At 39.8% G+C, this 21,206-nt stretch overlaps 1 protein-coding gene across 4 annotated transcripts in view; it reads left to right on the top strand.

Annotated features, from left to right (window-relative positions):
* C11H2orf92 (chromosome 11 C2orf92 homolog) overlaps nt 1–21,206 on the top strand; it is a 46,045-nt gene that overhangs the window by 8,853 nt on the left and 15,986 nt on the right. For 2 of the 4 annotated variants that reach the window (XM_072768097.1, XM_072768095.1), the window contains 6 exons: nt 1,307–1,438; nt 4,200–4,334; nt 4,449–4,511; nt 15,568–15,663; nt 17,515–17,649; nt 17,763–17,846. In XM_072768097.1, coding sequence (XP_072624198.1) covers nt 1,378–1,438; nt 4,200–4,334; nt 4,449–4,511; nt 15,568–15,663; nt 17,515–17,649; nt 17,763–17,846 — 574 coding nt within the window. In that variant the 5' untranslated portion in view covers nt 1,307–1,377. Of the gene's footprint in view, nt 1–1,233; nt 1,439–4,199; nt 4,335–4,448; nt 4,512–15,567; nt 15,664–17,514; nt 17,650–17,762; nt 17,847–21,206 lie in introns of those variants that run through there. The other 2 variants (XM_072768098.1, XM_072768099.1) reach the window with 2 other exon arrangements.

The following is a 21,206-nucleotide window of genomic DNA, read 5'->3' as shown; positions in this document are numbered from 1 at the left end:
TGGACTCCTAGTCTCCAAAACTATAAGACAACAGATTTCTATTATTTAAGCACCACCCTTCCCCCTTTTGTGGTGCTTTTTTTGTTTTGTTTTTTAAGGATTTTATTTATTTATTTTTTAGATGGAACGAGAGAGAGCACACATGAGCTGGGAGGGAATCGGGGCAGAGGGAGAGGGATAAGCAGACTCTCCTCTGAGCAGAGAGCCCAACTGACCCTGGGATCCAGGATCCGGATGGTGATCTGAGCCAAAGGAAGAAGCTTAACTGACTAAGCCACCCAGGTGCCCCCTGTGGTGCTTTTTAAATGGCAGTCCCAGCAAACTAATGTGCCTGAATCACTCAGAATTCTACTATATAATTTTGTGTAACTTTTTGTCCCTCAAACAGCTCTTCAATCCCAGACTGCATACAGTGCATGAGTCCAAGGGCTAAAGGACAGGGCTATCTACAAATTTGTGGGATCCAGTGCAAAATAAAAATGCAGGAAAAAACGTGCACTTAAAGGTGCTAAAATATAAAGATTTTTCCTTTAAAAATCTTTTTTTTTAAAGATTTTATTTATTTATTCATGAGAGACACACAGAGAGAGGCAGAGGCACAGGCAGAGGGAGAAGCAGACTCCCTGCGGGGAGCTGATGCGGATGGACCCCAGGACCCCAGGACCATGACCCAAGCCAAAGGCAGACGCTCAACCACTAAGCCACCCACGCATCCCTAAAAATCATTTAATATGTATAAAACACAATAGGGGAAATAGTGATACACAAGTGCTATTAACTTATACCTTTATTTTCAGAGTTATAATCATATGTAATACAACAAGTAACAGTACTTTTCTAATGCGATATCTTGATTTAGCATAGGATTTTTCTGACTTACCTAGCTACTTCCAATTCACTTAAGCTGATTTATATGTATATGTGTTTGTGTGTGTGTGTGTGTGTGTGTGTATAATTTTTAAGTAATCTCCACATCCAATGTGGGGCTCGAACTCATAACCCCAAGATTAAGAGTCACGTGTTCCACCAACTGAACCAGCCAGGTGCCCCTCACTTCAGCTGAGTTAGCTGATTTTTATTGTCATGCACAACTTAGGAGATCTGGCTAATATCCTACCATCTTCAGGCTGCAATGTGTGCAGGATGGAAGAAAGCACTGTAGAGCTGAAGGAAGTGAGTGGAAAGCCTATTTCCTCAGGGTGACCACTGTCCCTTTCTCATCCCTGTCCACAGACACCAGACCCTGCCCCCTTCCCATTCTAGAATTGCCCACTATAGAACCTTGCTTCCTGGTATGACTTCACAGACCATCTAGATCTGCAGTATCCTGGAGCTAAAGGCTGTTATGTCTGAAGGATTTCAGGAGATATACAGACTATGCCAAAGAAAAGAGGAGCAGAAACCCTCTTCTTTGTTCTCTTCCTGGACTATTGGCAAGGTACAGAGTTCTACCCTTTCAAAGGTCCTCTCACAAGTATAGTGGGGCAGATATACCAGTAAGAGACTTGCTGTGAACTTAAACCAGGCAGGAAATGGAGTTCTCCTCCCACAGGTTCTGAAACAGTGAACATAGAATTTCTCCCTGCCTCTACTTTCCTCACCTACTTGAATCTACCATAGGGACTTCTTGCTCAGAAGGGGATAGCTTTAACATTTTTCCGAACTGAAGCTTTCTCAAAAGACCTCTATGGGAGAGTAGCCCACTTGCACACTGAAATTTCTCAACATACACAAAAATAGATTAGTATAAACTTGTGTGCACTAATTTAGGTCAATCTTTTTTTTTGGGGGGGTCAATCTTGTTTTATCTATCCCCTTATATACAACACACATGTTTTATTTTATTTTTTAAAAGATTTTATTTGATGGAAAGAGAGAGTGAGAAAGAGAGCATGAGCAAGGAGGGAGTGGGAGAAGCAGGCTCCCCACTGAGCAGTCATGATCCCAGGACTCTGGGATCATGACTTGAGCCCAAGGCAGATTCTTAACTGACTGAGCCATCCAGGCATGCCGCTCCCACTTTAAATAACAGCTTTATTGAGATATAACTCACATAACATAAAATTCACCCTTTTAAAGTATATAATTCAGTGGTTTTTAGTATATTCACAGAGTTGTGAATCAGCCCCACTTAGTTTTAGAACATTTTCATCATTCCGTAAAGTACTATCACACTCACTAGGTATCACATCACTCCCCGCTCCCTCTTTCCCACAGCCCCTGGCCACTAATCTACTGACTGCTCTATAGATTTGTCTATTCTGGACGTTTCATATATGGAATCATACAACATGTGATCTTTTGTGACTGGCTTCTTTCATATAATATGTTTCATGGTTCAGCCACACTGCAGCCTGTGTCAGTACTTCATTCCTTTCTAAAGCTAAACAATATTCCATTGTATGAATATGCCACAGCCAGTTAATCCAGTTGTCAACTGGTGGACATTTGGGTGGTTTCCACTTTTTAGCTATCTTAATAATGCTGTTATAAACATGTTATGAATATAGATTTTTCAAAGTGAACATTAGATTTACATACTCTATTTTTAGGGTTTGGCTGCATTTGGAACCACTTTTGCTATCTACTAAACTAGTTGGCTGACAGCATTTTGGCAAATTCTCTGTGTATGGCTATTGGGTCTGTGGAGAGAAGCAAAAAGGACAGTAGGCACATTATGCAAACTGTCAGGGGTGACATCGAGAAAAGGGGAAAATGTGACTACCCTTGTCAGGCACCTTAAAAACCAAAGCATTTGGGGCACCTGGGTGGCTTAGTGGTTGAGCGTTTGCTTTTGGCTCAGGGTGTGATCGATCCTAGGGTCCTGGGATTGAGTCCCACATCAGGCTCCCCGCAGGGAGTCTGCTTCTCCCTCCGCCTCTGTCTCTACTTCTCTCTCTGTGTCTCATGAATAAATAAATAGCTTTTTTTAAAAAAGAAAAAAAAAAACAAAGCATTTTTGTGAACAAATGTTTTACTGCATGGGCTTACTTCCACTTCCATAGTATTGATTCTTAATGGATCACTAATATCTTAGCAAAAGAGAACTTTTTATTTTTTTTATGATTTTATTTATTCATGAGAGACCCACAGAGAGAGGCAGAGAACTAGGCAGAGGGAGAGGGAAAGCGGGCTCCCTGCAGAGAGCCTGATACAGGCCTCAATCCCAGGACCCCAGGATCACCACCCAATCTGAAGGCAGACACTCAACCACTGAGCCGCCTAGATGTTCCAAGAACTTATTTCTTTCATTGACCAAAAAGCCATCACACCTGGAAGCAATATCTATGCACCATTAATTACATGATCACTGGTTTTCCTGTAGAGTTGAAAGCTGCCAGGTGCACACATTACTATGCAGGTTTTCTGTCAGGAAACCAGGTGAGACTTAGCATTGTCACTGGTTATAAGAAGTTCTGATTCTTGCAGATACTTTATGAATGCGTGGCACTCAGAGTAGTTGGTGCTATGCCCTGAAACTTCTTCATTAGGGGATAAGTTTTTCTTCCTTGGTTTGTCTACTCCTTTGGACCAGAGAAAAGGGCTAGCCTTGACTTAGAATCAAGAAAATTTGTGCAGCACCTAAGACATTGCAACCTTCATAGAGAAAAGCCTGAAATATACTTCAAAATTCCATGAGTTGCTACATCTTTTAGCAGAGTTAACCCATATCCTTGATGTGGCCCCATGAGTGTCAGCAGAAGTCTTGAAATCACTCCATGACATCCTAGAGGAGATTGTTAACCCAGTGCTTTTCCATTTATACCTTCGTTTTTTCCATTCGTCAATGACAACATCAGAAATTCCTTGTGCTTATCAAACAGGTCAGGTAGGGGGTGGCCTGAGGCCCTCTGAGCCCCCTCCAAACATAGACTCTAGTGTGGTTTAGTGCAGAGTATGCAGTAGTGTTGTTCCCTGTCCTCCAAAACAAGAAGGCATCACATTTCCAAGATGGTCAAAGTCATTGCTTGTTGGCATCTTTTCCTATGGAGGGGAAAGTTTTTGTTGAGAAGACACTGAGACGTTGTGTCCATCTCTCTTTGCTCTCCCCCAGAACTGAACACTGAGCATAACCATGCTTGGATCCAGGGTCACCTATTGCAGTTTATAGTAGATACGAACACTGGGATGTGATAAGGGGATAGCACTTTTCATCCACAGATGACATCAGCAAATTTCATCTCTTTCCTTCTTCACAGGCCTCTTGTGGTTGGCACCTTTCCCACCAGTCTCAGATGGGAAAGCCAAATCCCTCAGAACTCTACTGCCCAAGAGCACGAGGCACTCAAAAGGTGGACTAGAACCCAAGTCCAGTTCTCCTTCTCCTGGAGCAGGTGAAGTGTGTGATACTCCTCTCAAAATACCGTGCAAGAGAATATTGACTTAAAAAGAATACATGCAGGTCCAGTGAATGATTTAATCACAGATAAGGTTTATTTTCCCCACAGGCTCAAATACTGAATTTTCATCAAGTTCAAAAACTTTGGATGAAGGTTTGGCTAAAATATTTGGTAAGTACCTCCCTCAGGTGAAGCCATCGGCCTGTATATGAAGAGTCTCGTCCTTGTCCATGGTTGTTGCTCAGATAACCTAGTGCTTGGATGGGAGGGAGAGGGCTTGCCTTGAGGTTAGAACCAGTTCTTTGAATGTCAGAGTCCCAGGAAATTAGGCAAAGCATAGAAAGATAAACACATGGAAAGGTTTCTGCTCCTCAAAGTGGGGTCTATGTAGCAGCAGCAGGGCCACAAGTTACTGCAAGTGCTGAGTCAGACCCCACCTTAGACCAGCTGCATCACATCTGCCTGACAAGATCCTTGGGGGATTCCTGCAGCAGTAGAGAGGACCTGAGGCTGAGATAAACCTTTTTCCCAGGTCCTCAGTCCTAGTTGAGCATGAAAATCCCCTGGGGAGATTGTTAAGAAGAGACAGATCCTCTTCCCTCCTCCACCCCCATCCCAGTGATCAGATTCCTTGGTTTGGGATGATTCTGTCCTGGGACGTTTTTCCCAAAGAAATATCTCTTCTCTGGTGGTGTGTGTAGGTCAGGAATAGACACTGAGGGTTACTTTTGGTCTGAGAAACAGCTCTCAGGAGTGTAAGCAACTATGCTTCCCTCCAGGTTAAGACCTATTGGGTGTTCTGATCACAGAGCTCTATGCCTGTCAATCCTGCTTGGATGGGGGACATTTCCCTTTACACAGGACATGGACTTTTTTTTTTCCAGGAGCTGTCCCATGTCAGGATTTCTAGGTTTGCCCTTTCTCCACTGTGCTATTTAAGAGGCTCCGGTAAATCTGCACTGAGTATCTGGCTGATTGAATGATGGATAGGTTGCCATGATTGAATGAGTGAAGGGATGCAGATAGCTCTTGTAGCCTCCTACTGTGCTCTCAGGAATTCTCACCTGGGATCAGAAGACTTTTCTCCTTCTTGCAGGAGCTCCATATCTCTGAATCCCACCCTACATGTGTGGAAGGGGAGTGAGTGAGTGTGAAGAAGGGTGTCTAGTTCAGGGTTTGGGAAGATTCCATCAACTCAGGAGGGTCTACTGACCTGCCCAGTGCCATGCCAGTGTTGGCCTTGGCATTGATGGGCCACCAATAAACTCTCCAGGTTCTCTCTGAGCAACAATTCAGGATTGTGTAGGTCAATACATCTATCAAGGAAGGGACTAGTGATGAGAACTCATCATTTTACTAGTAATTCTGATAGCTAATTTTTGGGGGTTGCTATCATAAGCACCTATTTTATCAAGTGAGTAGGCCATCTGCCAATGTACCAACAGCCCTTGAGAAAGGACTCAGAATAAATACCATATTAATGGAATTTGTGATTGTTTTCTGTGGCTTAGCAAAGAAACCTAGAAGGGGAAAATAAAACTGTTGTCCTCAGAGACAGATAGAAACTGTCTTTAAAAAAGAAGGAGGGATACCTGAGTGGCTTTGTTGGTTAAGCGTCCAACTCTTGCTTTTGACTCAGGTCATGATCTTGGGGTCATGGGATCGAACCTCTTGTCAGGCTCAGTGCTCAGCGGGATGTCTGCTTGAGATTTTCTCTCTCCCTCTCCCTGGTCATGCTCTCTCTCTCTCTAATTAAATAGATAACATCTTAAAAAAATAAATAAGGAGAAATTAATATATTTCAAAAAATATAAATGTGAGAAATTACTAACAGTTTTATAAAGGAAGAATTTTCTGAACTTATAAAATCTGTTATTCTTCTCCCTCTTCCCCCTACCTCTACCTAATTTTTGTAGGTACAGTTTTCATATACAACACTTGTAAGTGAATTTTGCAACTCTCTGAGGATAGCCTTGCCTTTGGATTTGTTGTGTCCTGGCAGTCCTTACCCACACTGATGCATCAGGGCTGCTGAGATCACTATGAGCACCAGAGTGTAGGTGGAGGGAGTCTACTGACACCCAACATCTACATACAGGAGTGACTTTTGAGGTCTCAGTAAATACCATGGTCAACTGGATCTAGAACACAGCCTCACCTGGCAGGACCCACTACTTCTTCTCAGTCTGCTCAGCCTAGTGCCTGCCTTCTGGCTTTCCTCTCCTGTCTGCTCCTGTCCTTTGCCATATTGCTCTGTGTGGCTGCATCAATGTGTTTGGTTGTGTCTCTTTGTACTTCTGCCTCTCGCACGTGTCTGGATGGCTCAGGGATGCAGACCAGGCAGCAGGTTTTTGTTTTTGTCTTCTGTAAAATATTTTTGTTTTTGTCTTCTCTAAAATATTTAACCAAGTAGTGCCTACTACGTATGGCAACCATTATACAGAGTTTCTTTGTATAATTTGGGTTCTAAATGTTTATTTTGGTCCTGTTATTTTGAAGTTGGAACACATTTTACCCCCAAACAATGCTATATGATTCAGAGTGATAAATAGTTCACAAAAACTTCTTAACCACCTTATGTCCCCTCTCCACATTTATTTGAGATATGATTGACATATAATACTGTGTACGTTTAATGTGTAAACATGGTGACTTGATACATATATTGCAAAATGATGAACATCATAGTGTTACCTAATTCCTCCACTGTTTCCTGTAATTATTTCTTTTTAATGCTGAGAATATTTAAGATCTACTTTTTTTTAGCAACTTTCAAGTATGTAATATAGTATAATTAACTATAATCACAATGTTGTGCATTAGATCACCAGAACTTACTCACCTTATAACTGGAACTTTGTAAGTTTTGATCAATATCTCCCCATTTCCTCTACCCCTTACCCCTGGCAATCACCACTCTACTTTCTGTTACTGAGTTCAGCTAATTTAGATTCTACACGTAAGTGAGATCATAGAGTATTTTTGTTTCTCTATTTCATTTAGTATAATGCCCTCGAGGTCTATTTACATGGTTGCAAAACACAGGATTTCCTTCTTTTCATGGCCAAATAATATTATGTAATATATATATATATATCACCTCTTCTTTCCATTCATTCATTGATGGACACTTAAATGGTTCCTATGTCTTGGCTATTGTGAATACTGCTGCAGTGAACATAGGAATGCAAATAATCTCCTTGAGATCCTGTTTGCGTTTCCTTTGGATGTATACCCACAGGTGGGACTGCTGGATGATATGGTAGTCCTATTTTTAATTTTTTGAGGAACTTCCATGAACCCTGTACCAATTTACATTCCCACCAACAGTACATAAGGGTTTCCTTTCCTCCAATCCTCATGAACACTTATTTCTTGTCTTTTTGATGATAGCCATTCTTACAGTAGTGAGAGTGTGATTTTGATTTGCATTTCCCTGATGATGAGTGATGTTGACACCATTTCAAGTATCTGTTGGCCATTTTTATGTCTTTGGAATAATGTCTAATTCCTCTGCCCATTTAAGAGTCATATTGTTTCTTTTTTTGCTGTTGAGTTGTACGAGTTCTTTATATATTTTGATATTAATCCCTTATCAGATATATGATTTGCACATATTTTCTTCCATTCTCTAGGTTGCTTTTCATTTTGTTGATTGTTTCTCTTGCTGTACAAAAAAAGCTTTGTAGCACTTTAATGTAGTTTCTCTTGTTTATTTTTGCTTTTGTTTCCTGTGCTTTGATATTATATACAAAAAATTGTTGCCAAGAACTATAGAAAACAGACTGAGTGTTGCTGGAGGGGGGCAGGTAACTGAGTGATGGGCATTAAGGAGGACACTTGAAGTAATGAGCACTGGGTGTTAATGCAACTGATGAATCATTAAATTCTACCTCTGAAACTAATAATACACTATATGTTAATTAAATTGAATTTACTTATTTATTTGAGAGAGAGAGTGAGAGTGCACACAAGTGCGGGGAAGGGCAGAGAGAGGGGGAGAGAGAGAATCTTAAGCAGACTCTCAGCTGAGTGCGGAGCCCAAGATGGGACTCGATCTCATAACCCCGAGATCATGACCTGAGGTAAAATGAGGAGTTGGATACTCAACTTACTGAGCCACCCATGCACCCCTTAAATTGAATTTAAATTTAAAAATTTAAGAAAAAAAAGACCAATGCCAGAGAACTTTTCTCTTACGATTCCTTCTAGTTTTGTGGTTTCAGTTACTAAGTTGTTAATCCATTTTGAATCTTTTTGTTGTTGTTGTTGTTGTTGAGTGGTGTACTTTAGTGGTCCATTTTATTCTTCTGCATGTGGTTATTCAGTTTTCTCAACACTGTTTATTAAAGAGACTATGTTTTCCCCATTGAGTATCCTTGGCTTTCTTGTCAAGTATGAGTTGACTGCATATGCAAAGTTTATTTTGGGCTCTCAGTTTTGTTCCATTAATCTATATGTCTATTTTTATGCCATACAGTTTTTATGTTGTGATTGTTACAGCTTTGTAGTATAGTTTGAAATCAAGAATTGTAGTGTCTCCTCCAGCTTTGTTCCTTTATCAGGATTTCTTTAGCTATTTAGGGTCTTCTGTGGTTCCAACTGAATTTTAGGATTGTTTTTTCTATTTCTGTGAAAAATGCCATTGGGGATGTCTTTATTTATTTATTTATTTATTTATTTATTTATTTATTTATTTATAGCCTGAGAGGTGGATAGGGGCAGAGGGAGAGGGAGAGACAAAATCTTAAGAAGGCTCCACCCAGCATAGAGGTGGATTCCAGGCTCACAACCAATCTCACAACCCTGAGATCATGACCTGAGCTGAAATCAAGAGTCAAGTGCTTAACCTACTGAACCACCCAGGCACCCAGCCATCGAGATTTTAATAGGGATCACATTGCATCTATAAATGGCTTTGAGTAGTATAGACATTATGGCAATATTTGTTCTTCTGAGCCATGAACATAGGATATCTTTCCCTTTGTGTCTTTGTCAACTGTTTTCATCAAAGTCTTGTAGTTAAAAAAAATTATTTTATTTATATTAAGTTAATTAACCTAGAGTGTATTGTCGGTTTCATAGGTAGAGTTCAGTGATTCATCAGTTGCATCTAACACCCAATACTCATTATATCACCTGCCCTTCATCATGCCCATTACCCAGTTACCCCATCCCCCTCACCTCCCATCCAGCAACCCTTGGTTTGTTTTCTATAGTTGAAGTCTCTTATGATTTGATAATGTCTTATGATTATGTCTCCTCCTCTCATTTCATCTTATTTTATTTTCCCATCCCTTCCCCTATGATCATCTGTTTTGTTTCATAAATTCCACGTATGAGTGAAATCATAATTGTCTTTCTCTATTGACTTATTTTGCTTAGGATGATACCTTCTAGTTTCATCCATGTCATTGCAGATGGTAAGATTTCATTTTTTTGATGGCTGAGTAATATTCCATTGTGTATATATAGACCACATTTTCTTTATCCATTCATCTGACCATGGATATCTGGGCTCTTTCAATAGTTTGGTTATTGTGGACATTGCTGCTATGAACATTGGGGTGCAGGAGCCCCTTCAGAGCACTACGTTTGATCCTTTGGGTAAATACCTAGGAGTGCAATTACTGGGTCATAGGGTAGCTCTATTTTACTCTTGAGAAACCTGTATACTGTTTTCCAGTGTGGCTGTACCAGTTTGCATTCCCACCAGCAGTGTAAGAGGGTTCCCCTTTCTTTGCATCCTCACCAACATTTGTTGTTTCCTGAATTGTTAATTTTAGCCATTTTGACTGGCATGAGGAGGTATCTCACTGTGGTTTTGATTTGTATTTCCCTGATGCTGAGTGATGTTGAGCATTTTTTTCATGTATCTATTGGCCATTTGTATGTCTTCTTTGAAGAAATATCTGTTCATATCTTCTGCCCATTTCTTGATTGGATTATTTGGGTTTTTTCAGATGTTGAGTTTGATAAGTTCTCTAAATCTTTTTTTTTTAAGATTTTATTTATTTATTCATGGGAGAGACATAGAGAGAGAGAGGCAGAGACATAGTCAGAGGAAGAAGCAGGCTCCACACAGGGAGCCCGACGCAGGATTCGATCCTGGGCCGAAAGCGGCGCTAAACCACTGAGCCACCCAGGCTGCCCTGTAAATCTTTGATAATAGCCCTTTATCTGATAAAACATCTGCAAATATCTTCTCCCATTCTATAGGTTGTCTTTTGGTTTTGTTGACTGTTTCCTTTACTGGGCAAAAACTTTATCTTGATGAAGTCCCAGTAGTTAATTTTTGTGTTTTTTTGCCCTTGCCTTTGAAGACCTAACAAGAAGTCGCTGCGGCTGAGATTGAAGAGGTTGCTGCCTGCAGTCCCCTCTAGGATTTTGATGGATTCCTGTCTCACATTTAGGTTTTTCATCAATTTTGAGTTTATTTTTGTTTATGGTGTAAGAAAATGGTCCAGTTTCATTCTCCTACATGTGGCTATTCAATTTTCCCAACACCATTTGTTGAAGAGACCATCTTTTTTTCCATCGGATATTCTTTCCTGCTTGGTTGAAGATTAGTTGACCATAGAGTTGAAGGTCCATTTCTAGGTTCTTTATTCTGTTCTATTGATCTATGTGCCTGTTTTTGTGCCAATATCATACTGTCTTGATGATTAGAGCTTTGTAATAGAGCTTGAAGTCCAAAACTGTGATGCCACCAGCTTTGGTTTTCTTTTTCAACATTCCTTTGGCTATTCAGGGTCTTTTCTGGTTCCATACAAATTTTAGGGTTATTTGAGCTCTGTGAAAAATGTTGATGGTATTCTAAAAATTTTATTTATTTATTCATGAAAGACAGTGAGAGAGAGGGAGAGAGAGAGAGAGAGAGAGAGAGAGAGAGGCAGAGACACAGGCAGAGGGAAAAGCAGGCTCCATGCAGGGAGCCCAACACGGGACTTGATCCTGGGTCTCTAGTTTTGCGCCCTGGGCGGAAGGCAGGCGCTGAACCACCAAGCTACCCAGGGAACCCCCTGTTGATGGTATTTTGATAGGGATTGCATTGATTGTGTAGATTGCTTTGAGTAACATAGACATTTTAACAATATTTGTTTTTCTAATCCATGAGCATAGAATGTTTTTCCAATTCTTTGTGTCTTCCTCAATTTCTTTCATAAGTGTTCTATAGTTTTCAGAGTAAAGATGTTTTACCTCTTTGGTTAGATTTATTCCTATGTATCCAAAGTATTATAGTTTTACGTGTATAGATCTTTTGCCTCTGGTTAATTTTTTCTAACTATTCTATTGTTTTTAATATTATTGTGAATGAGTTGTTTTCTTTTTCAGATGTTTCATTGTTAGTGTATAGAATTGTAAGTGATTTGTATCCTGTTGATTTTGTATCCTGAAATTTTACTGAACTCATTGATTAATTCTGTTTTTTGGTAGTCTTTAGAATTTTCTTCATGTAAGATTATATCATCTGTGAACAAAGATAATTTTACTTCTTACTCTTGTGATTTGGATGACTTTATTTTCTTTTTCTTGCTGATTGCTCTAGCACTTCCAGTACTATGTTGAATAGGAATGATGAGAGTTAGCACCTTTGTCTAGTTCCTGGTCTTAGATGAAAAGCTTTCAACCTTTCACTATTGAATATGATGTTACCTGTGGGCTCGTCATATGTATTCCTTCTATAACCAAATTTGTTGAGCATTTTTTTTAAATGAAAGGATGTTGTAGTTTGTCAAATTTTTTTTCCTTCATCTGTTGAGATGATCAAATGATCTTTATCTTTCATTCTATTAATGTGGTGTATCACGCTTATTGATTTGCATATGTTGAATCATTTTTGCATTTGATGGATAAATTCCACTTGGTTATGGTGTATAACTCTTTTCATATATTTTCATATGCTGTTGAATTCAGTTTGCTAATATGTTGCTGAGAATTTTGCATTTCTATTCATTAGGGATATTGGTCTATAGTTTTCTTTTCTTGTAGTGTTCTTATCTGACTTTTGGTATATTATTTGGCTTTGCTGTCCTTGTAAAGTGAGTTTGAGAGTTTCTCTTCTCCAGTTTTTTGGAATAGTTTGAGGAGGATCAGCACTAATTCTTCTTTAGATGTTTGGTAGAATTCACCTGTGAAGCCATCTTGTCCTGGGCTTTTCTTTCCTGGGAAGATTTTAATTATTGATTCAATTTCCCTACTCATTATTGGTCAGTTAAGCTTTTCTATTTCTTCATGATTCAGTCTTGGTAAGTTGTATGTTTCTAGGAATTTGTCCATTTCTTGTGGTTTGTTGGTGTAATAGTTCATGGTAGTCTCTTGTCATCCTTGGTATTTCTGTAGTATCAATTGTCATGTCTCCTCTTTCATTTGTGATAGAGTCTTCTCAATTTTATTTTTAGTTGGATAAGCTAAAGATTTGTCAATTTTGTTTATCTTTTCAACAAACCAACTTTTAGTTTTAGTTTTGTTAATCTTTTCTATTATTTTTATGGTATCTCTTTCATGTATTTCTGCTATGGTCTTTGTTATTTGTTTCTGCAAACTTTGGGTTTAGTTCTTCTTTTTCTAGTTCCTTGAGATATGAAGTCAGGTTGTTTATTTCAGAGCTTTATTTTTCCTTATTTTGGGCATTTATTGCTATAAACTCCCCCCTTAGAACTGATTTTGTAGCATCCCGTAAGTTTTAGTAAATTATATTTCCATTTTTGTTTGTTTCAAGATTTTAAAAATTTCCCTTTTGATTTCTTTTTGACCCATTGGTTGTTCAGAGTGTATGTTTAATTTCCACATATTTGTGAATTTTCCAGCTTTCCTAAGGTATTGATTTTTAGTTTCATGCCTTGGGGTCATTGTGCAATTACTCGTATAATTTCAATCTTATTAAATTTGCTAAGACTTTTTTGTGACCTAAAATATGATCTATCCTGGAGAATGTTCTGTGTGCACTTGAGAAGAATGTGTTTTCTGTTGCTGTTGGAGAGAATGTTCTGTGTATGTATGTTAGGTCCATTTGGTCTAAAATATGGTTTAAGTATAACATTTCCTTGTTGCTTTTTCTGTCTAGATGATCTGTCCGTTGTTGAAATTGGGAGAAGCTTATTGCTCACCTTGCTCTTCCTTTCCTGCATGGGGAAATTTTTCTAGCCGGGCAGTTCCCTCTTGATGCTGGGTGCTGTGCAGACAAAATAAAGCTGTCTTCTTTCTCTTTTTATGTGATTATCTTAGATTGCTGTTGTTGTTCCACTGTGGTGCTGAAGTTTTTTAGGTGGAGTCCAGAGCTCTCCTAGGGCTGTTTTTGTTCATGGATAGCTGTCTAATTGTTAATCTTTGTCAGAGGATGGAGGCCGTGATTTCCTACGTCACCATTTTGGTGATGTCATTCTCTGTCCTCTTTGAATCTCCAGTACCTTGTGTGGTTTCTGAGTAGAGTTAGGGCTTGGTAAAAAGTTGTACAAATAATCCACAGTCTTCCATTCTGTTCCAGTATACATGGGCCTTATGATTTTTAGGAACTAGGTAAGAGATAAAAGGGATGCAGAAGTGCAGCCTCAGTACTACTTTCTCCCATGTAGAGGAGCAAGATTATTCCAGGGTCCTAGGAGTCTTCAGAGAACTTTTATGGGTCCCATAGTGCTCTCCTGGCTGCAAGGGAAGGTCGAAAGGAAGTGTCTCTCAGGGCTGATCTCTGAAGCTCCCATCATAATTAGACATGGAAGGGGGCAAAATTGGCTGGCAATGGAACCCTATAGAATCTGTGGCGGATATCTCTTTTTCCTGTCATATGTTAATGGCATCTTTGTTTCCTTTGTCTTTGATGTCTTTTTTCTTCCTTCCCCACATATTATTCCACTTGTTCATGGTTCCAGTGAGCAGAAAACAAGCAATGTTTACTAGTGGATCTAGTAATTACTAGTTATTGTTACAAATAAGATGGTGATTAGCATTTTCCAAATGTTTAGCCTTCAACATGATCCTCACACTGGCACTGTATTAGGTGCTTTTACATACGTTGTTTTATTCAGCTTTGACAAAACCTCTATGAATTAAGTAATCGTATCTTTAACCTACCAGTGAGGGAAGTGAAGATCAAAGAAGTGAAGTTATTTGCCTAAGATCACCTGTTGGTAAACAAAAAAATCAGGATCTGGCTCTAGACTTGTCTGCTACAAAACATGACTTTCACTGGGAGAAGCTTCCTACAAGAGGTAGTAGATCTTACCGGAAGAAAATGACACACATGTTGTAGAAATAGGAAAGAGGTTTGTTCATACAGAGGGACAACTTGGGGACAGTCTCAGAGGTGGAGAGAATAATGGCAGGAGTAAGAGAAATTATGACAATTAAATATTGTGAGATTTGGAGCAAAATTTCTTTTTTTGGGGGGGGCAAAATTTCTAATCATATATACATAATAGGTAATGTTTCCTGTCTGGGATATCGAGTGAAATCTCAATTTTTTTTAGAGAGGGAGGGGGCATAGGCAGAGTGAGAGAGAGAATCCCAAGGAGGCTCCATGTCCAGCACAGAGCCCAATGTGGGTCTCAATCTCACAACCTTGAGATCATGATCTGAGTTGAAATTAAGAGTCAGGCACATTAGAAATGATGAATACCCACCATTTGCTTCGACGTGGATGGAACTGGAGGGTATTATGCTGAGTGAGGTAAGTCAATTGGAGGACAAACATGATTTCACTTAACGGGGAATATAAAAAATAGTGAAAGAGATTATAGGGAAAGGAGAGAAAGCGAGTGGGAAAAATCAGAGAGGGTGACGGAACATGAGAGACTCCTAACTCTGGGAAATGAACAAGGGGTAGTAGAAGGGGAGGTGGGCGGGGTAGGGGTGACTGGGTGATGGGCACTGGGGGGGCACTTGACGGGATGAGCACTGGGTGTTATGCTGTATGTTGGCAAATCGAACTCCAATAAAAAAAACTTACAAAAAAAATAAAAACCACATTGTTAAAAAAAAAAAGAGAGAGAGAGAGAGACACTTAACTGACTGAGCCACGCAGGTGCCCTGAAATCTCAACTTTTCAGAAATGATTTAGACAGACCAAAATCTCCTTCCCCAGTCAAGGTATTTTAGAGCATAACATTATATATCCATTGCATCTGTATCATCTATTCACTGAATTCATAGACTACTTCTGGTACTTACAGAGTAGAATATATTAATTGTGGACTGCTGGTATTAACATGCCTTTCTTGCTTCACTTGAGATGAAATTCTACAGCAAGTGTTTTCCAAAGTTCCACTTGATAAAATGAGAACAGCAGGAAAATCAATTACAAAGAGAGAAGTCAAAGAAAGTAAAGGTATATCTTTAAAATTTTAAGTGTATATGTTTATAAAGGCCTATGTATTGTATTGTTTGTACTACCCTATCATTTTAGCATTCTTAACCCAGGTGTGTTAACTGAGATATGGAAGAAAAAATTATCCAATATATTCTCTATAACCTTCTGCCAACTCTGGAAACCTGTGTTCTAAAGTATGAGTAGCACTGTATTGTGGGGATGATCTCTGAAGTCCATGTGTTAGGCAGGTTCTCTCACCCTGGAGGCTCTCCAGAGGATAGGAACAGATTTACAAGTGATGCTCACTGTCCCTGGTAATACTTGCTGTGAGTAGCGTAATGACTTTCTATTCAACAGCACTTTATAGTTCAATGTGCATGAGTGACCTGGTCACTGGCTTGGGATAGTAAAGCCTTCCCATATCCCTCTTCATCATCTCCCCACCTTGTACCCTAGCCTCTGGAAAATATTTTCACCAAGAGACAGAGCCAGATTATTTCTATCTTTGGACTGATGCTCAAATGCCAAAGCCAAGGCAAGGAAACTGTCACAAATGCAAAAAACATGTACATTAGTGTAAATCACACAAGTGACAGAGAAAACCTTTAAAGTGGACACTGTGTACATTAGGAAAATATTTAAATTGAATAATTAATTATCGGGATAATCCAGGCCTGTATGCTATGTTGAAATTATGGTACTATTAGCAAACCATTTTTATATCCAATGAAATGGTCCTCCCAATTGCATTTTATAAACCACACATTATTTTTTTTTAAGATTTTATTTATTTATTCATGAGAGATGCAGAGAGAAAGAGAGGCAGAGACACAGGCAGAGGGAGAATCAGGCTCGATGCAGAGAACCCGATGTGAGACTCGATCCTGGGACCCTAGGGTCACACCCTAAGCTGAAGGCAGACGCTCAACCACTGAGCTACCCAGGCATCCCTATAAACCACACATTAAAGTGAATATTTTACTGTGTAATAATGATGGTGTACCCTGCACAATGTTTTATTATGTTCCCTTGGCTGACACAATATAAAGAACACATTTTTTTACAAAGTGCATGAGTGATTGTATCTGCAGACACTTCATGAATGCTCTTTCACTTATGATAGGTGGCTGCTGTGGCCCTAAAACTTCTTCATTAGGGAATAAATTTCTCCTCCCTGCTGTTTTTACCCACTCCCTATGGCCAGAGAAAAAGGCTAGTCTTGACCTAGAATCAAGAAAATGTATTCAAACACTTAGGCATCACAATGTCCATAATGAAAATCCTGAAAATGTACTTCAAAATTCCATGAGTTGCTACATCTTTTAGCAGAGTTAACCCATATCCTTGATGTGGCCCCATGAGTGTCAGCAGAAGTCTTGAAATCACTCCATGACATCCTAGAGGAGATTGTTAACCCAGTGCTTTTCCATTTATACCTTCGTTTTTTCCATTCGTCAATGACAACATCAGAAATTCCTTGTGCTTATCAAACAGGTCAGGTAGGGGGTGGCCTGAGGCCCTCTGAGCCCCCTCCAAACATAGACTCTAGTGTGGTTTAGTGCAGAGTATGCAGTAGTGTTGTTCCCTGTCCTCCAAAACAAGAAGGCATCACATTTCCAAGATGGTCAAAGTCATTGCTTGTTGGCATCTTTTCCTATGGAGGGGAAAGTTTTTGTTGAGAAGACACTGAGACGTTGTGTCCATCTCTCTTTGCTCTCCCCCAGAACTGAACACTGAGCATAACCATGCTTGGATCCAGGGTCACCTATTGCAGTTTATAGTAGATACGAACACTGGGATGTGATAAGGGGATAGCACTTTTCATCCACAGATGACATCAGCAAATTTCATCTCTTTCCTTCTTCACAGGCCTCTTGTGGTTGGCACCTTTCCCACCAGTCTCAGATGGGAAAGCCAAATCCCTCAGAACTCTACTGCCCAAGAGCACGAGGCACTCAAAAGGTGGACTAGAACCCAAGTCCAGTTCTCCTTCTCCTGGAGCAGGTGAAGTGTGTGATACTCCTCTCAAAATACCGTGCAAGAGAATATTGACTTAAAAAGAATACATGCAGGTCCAGTGAATGATTTAATCACAGATAAGGTTTATTTTTCCATAGGCTATCCTCCAGTAAAGAGCTTGAAAAATACTGAATTAATATCAAGTTCAAATAATCGAGAACAACATTTAGCTAAACTATTTGGTAAGTACCTCCCTCATGTGAAGCCATCAGGTTGTATTTGAAGAGTCTCGTCCTTGTCCATGGTTGTTGCTCAGATAACCTAGTGCTTGGATGGGAGGGAGAGTGCTTGCCTTGAATTCTCTTGAGGTTATAACCAGTTCTTTGAATGTCAGAGTCCAAGGAAATTAGGCAAAGCATAGAAGATAAACACATGGAAAGGATTCTTCTCCTCAAAGTGGGGTCTATGTAGCAGCAGCAGGGCCACTGTGTTCCCACAAGTTACTGCAAGTGCTGAGTCAGACCCCACCTTAGACCAGCTGCATCACATCTGCCTGACAAGATCTCTGGGAGATTCCTGCAGCAGTAGAGTGGCCCTGAGGCCCCAAGTCCTCATCCCTGGTTGAGCATAAGAATCCCCTGGGGAGATTTTTAAAAAGATGCCTGATCAGGTTCCCTGGCATAGGATGAGCTACTTGCACCAGTAGTTTTTAAACTCTCCAGATGATTCTAGGCTGGGATTCATTCATCTATTTCATCTTTCATGTAACATTTGAGAAAACCAAGGCCTGGAAAGAAGATGGTAGAAAGCTCCAATAAATATGTTAAAATTGAACTGCTAAGAAGTGTCTTAAGCAACTATTTTGGAATATTGGATTCTAGTTGAGTACTTGTATAGTCCAGAGGAATGCTTGATGAAAAGACTGGTAAATTTTAATGGATTTTAGTGTTTCATGTAGATCCTACTATTCTCCTTCCCCCAGTACCACCGCAGGTAGCCAAGTAGTTGGCAGCCTGCATTCCATCCAGCAGTGTAGTTTGTTAGTGTCATCTTCAATGTGTTTACTGTCTTTGATGAGTTAAGGAAATGAGAGAAAAAGAACTTAAGTAAATCACAGAGACAATGTTTGAACAAAATAAGAATATTATTATTATTATTTTTTTTAAATTTTTATTTATTTTTACTTATGATAGTCACAGAGAGAGAGAGAGGCAGAGACACAGGCAGAGGGAGAAGCAGGCTCCATGCACCAGGAGCCTGATATGGGATTCGATCCCGGGTCTCCAGGATCGCGCCCTGGGCCAAAGGCAGGCGCCAAACTGCTGCGCCACCCAGGGATCCCAAAATAAGAATATTAATAAAGAAATAGAAATTATAGAAAGGAACCAAAGAGATTCTACAGTTGAAAAATATAGTGGCTAAAATGAAAAACCCATTAGAGGGATTTTTGATAGCAGATTTGAGCAGACAGAAGTAAGGATCAGTAAATTTGAACCGGGACAGTTAAAATTGTCCAGTCTAAGGAGCAGAAAGAAAAAAAATGGGAAAAAAATTAAAAACAGACAGAGGATGAGGGACCTGTGAAATAGTATCAAGTGTACCAACATATACATTACAGAAATCCCAGAAGGAGGAGAGAGAAAGGGGCAGAGAAAATATATGAGGAAATAATGGCCCCAAACTTCTCAAATTAGATGATTTTACACATCAAAGAAGCTCTAGAAACTCCAGGCATAAATGCAAGAGATTCACACTGAAACACATTATAGTCAAATTGTTGAAGCCCAAAGACAAAGCCCAAATTGTTGAAGTTCAAAGCCCATCTTGAAGGCAGCAAAGGAAAAACTCCTCATTGTTTACAAGAGATCCTCAATAAGATTAATGGGTGATTTCTCTTAAAAAATCATGGAGGGGACAGCCCTGGTGGCGCAGCGGTTTAGCGCTGCCTTCAGCCCAGGGTGTGATCCTGGGGACCTTGGATTGAGTCCCACATCGGGCTTCCTGCATGGAGCCTGCTTCTCCCTCTGCCTGTGTCTCTGCCCCCCCCTCTCTCAATAAATAAATAAAAATAAATCTTAAAAAAAAAATCATGGAGTGGGGGATCCCTGGGTGGCTCAGCGGTTTGGCGCCTGCCTTTGGCCCAGGGTGCGATCCCGGAGTCCTGGGATGGAGTCCCACGTTGGGCTCCTGGCATGGAGCCTGCTTCTCCCTCTGCCTGTGTCTCTGCCTCTCTCTCTCTCTCTCTCTCTCTCTCTCTCTCTCTGTCTATCATGAATAAATAAATAAAATCTTTAAAAAAAATCATGGAGGTCAGAAGCAACGATATGACATATTTAAAGTCCTGAAAGAAAAGTACTGTCAATGGATAATTTTGTATTTGACAAAATTATTTTTTGAGCATAAAAGATAAATTAAGACATTTCCAGGTAAACAAAAGTTAAGAGATCTACCCCATAATACATGCTATAGAGAGTACTTCAGGCTGAGAAGACACTAGACAGTCAAAAATTTGAGAATAAAGGTGACTACATAGATAAATATAAAAAACAACATTATTGTTAATTTTGGTTTATTACTCCATTCCTTTTTGCAATGTGATTTATTTATTTTTTTTTAATTTTTTTTTATTGGTGTTCAATTTACTAACATACAGAATAACACCCAGTGCCCGTCACCCATTCACTCCCACCCCCCGCCCTCCTCCCCTTCTACCACCCCTAGTTCGTTTCCCAGAGTTAGCAGTCTTTACGTTCTGTCTCCCTTTCTGATATTTCCCACCCATTTCTTCTCCCTTCCCTTATTTTCCCTTTCACTATTATTTATATTCCCCAAATGAATGAGAACATATAATGTTTGTCCTTCTCCGACTGACTTACTTCACTCAGCATAATACCCTCCAGTTCCATCCACGTTGAAGCAAATGGTGGGTATTTGTCATTTCTAATAGCTGAGTAATATTCCATTTACCCCAAAGATACAAATGCAATGAAACGCCGGGACACCTGCACCCCGATGTTTCTAGCAGCAATGGCCACTATAGCCAAACTGTGGAAGGAGCTTCGGTGTCCAACGAAAGATGAATGGATAAAGAAGATGTGGTTTATGTATGCAATGTGATTTAAAAGGCGATGAATATGGGCAGCCCCGGTGGCGCAGCGGTTTAGCGCCGCCTGCAGCCCGGAGTGTGATCCTGGAGACCCAGGATCGAGTCCCACGTCGGGCTCCCTGCGTGGAGCCTGCTTCTCCCTCTGCCTGTGTCTATGCATCTCTCTCTGTGTGTGTCTCTCATAAATAAATAAAAATCTTAAAAAAAAATAAAAGGCGATGAATAAAACAACGATCGCAAATTTATGTTCAGGGACATACCATATGTAAAGATGTAATTTGTGACAATATAGGGGGAGGTGGAGATATATATGAGCAGAGTGTTTATATACTATTGAAACTAAGTGGGTACTATTCAAACTAGGTTGTTATAAGTTTAAGATGTTAGTTATAATCCCCAAAGTAACCACACAGAAAAGAACTAAAAAATATACAGAAAAGGAACAAAAAAGACAATCAAAATATAACATTACAAAAAATCAGCTAACTCCTAAAGG

The sequence above is a fragment of the Canis lupus genome, chromosome 11 (assembly GCF_048164855.1).
Source record: "Canis lupus baileyi chromosome 11, mCanLup2.hap1, whole genome shotgun sequence".
In the NCBI taxonomy this organism is placed as follows: Eukaryota; Metazoa; Chordata; class Mammalia; order Carnivora; family Canidae; genus Canis; species Canis lupus.
Note: the sequence above shows the minus strand (reverse complement) of the source record. Positions and strands in the feature narration are given on the sequence as shown.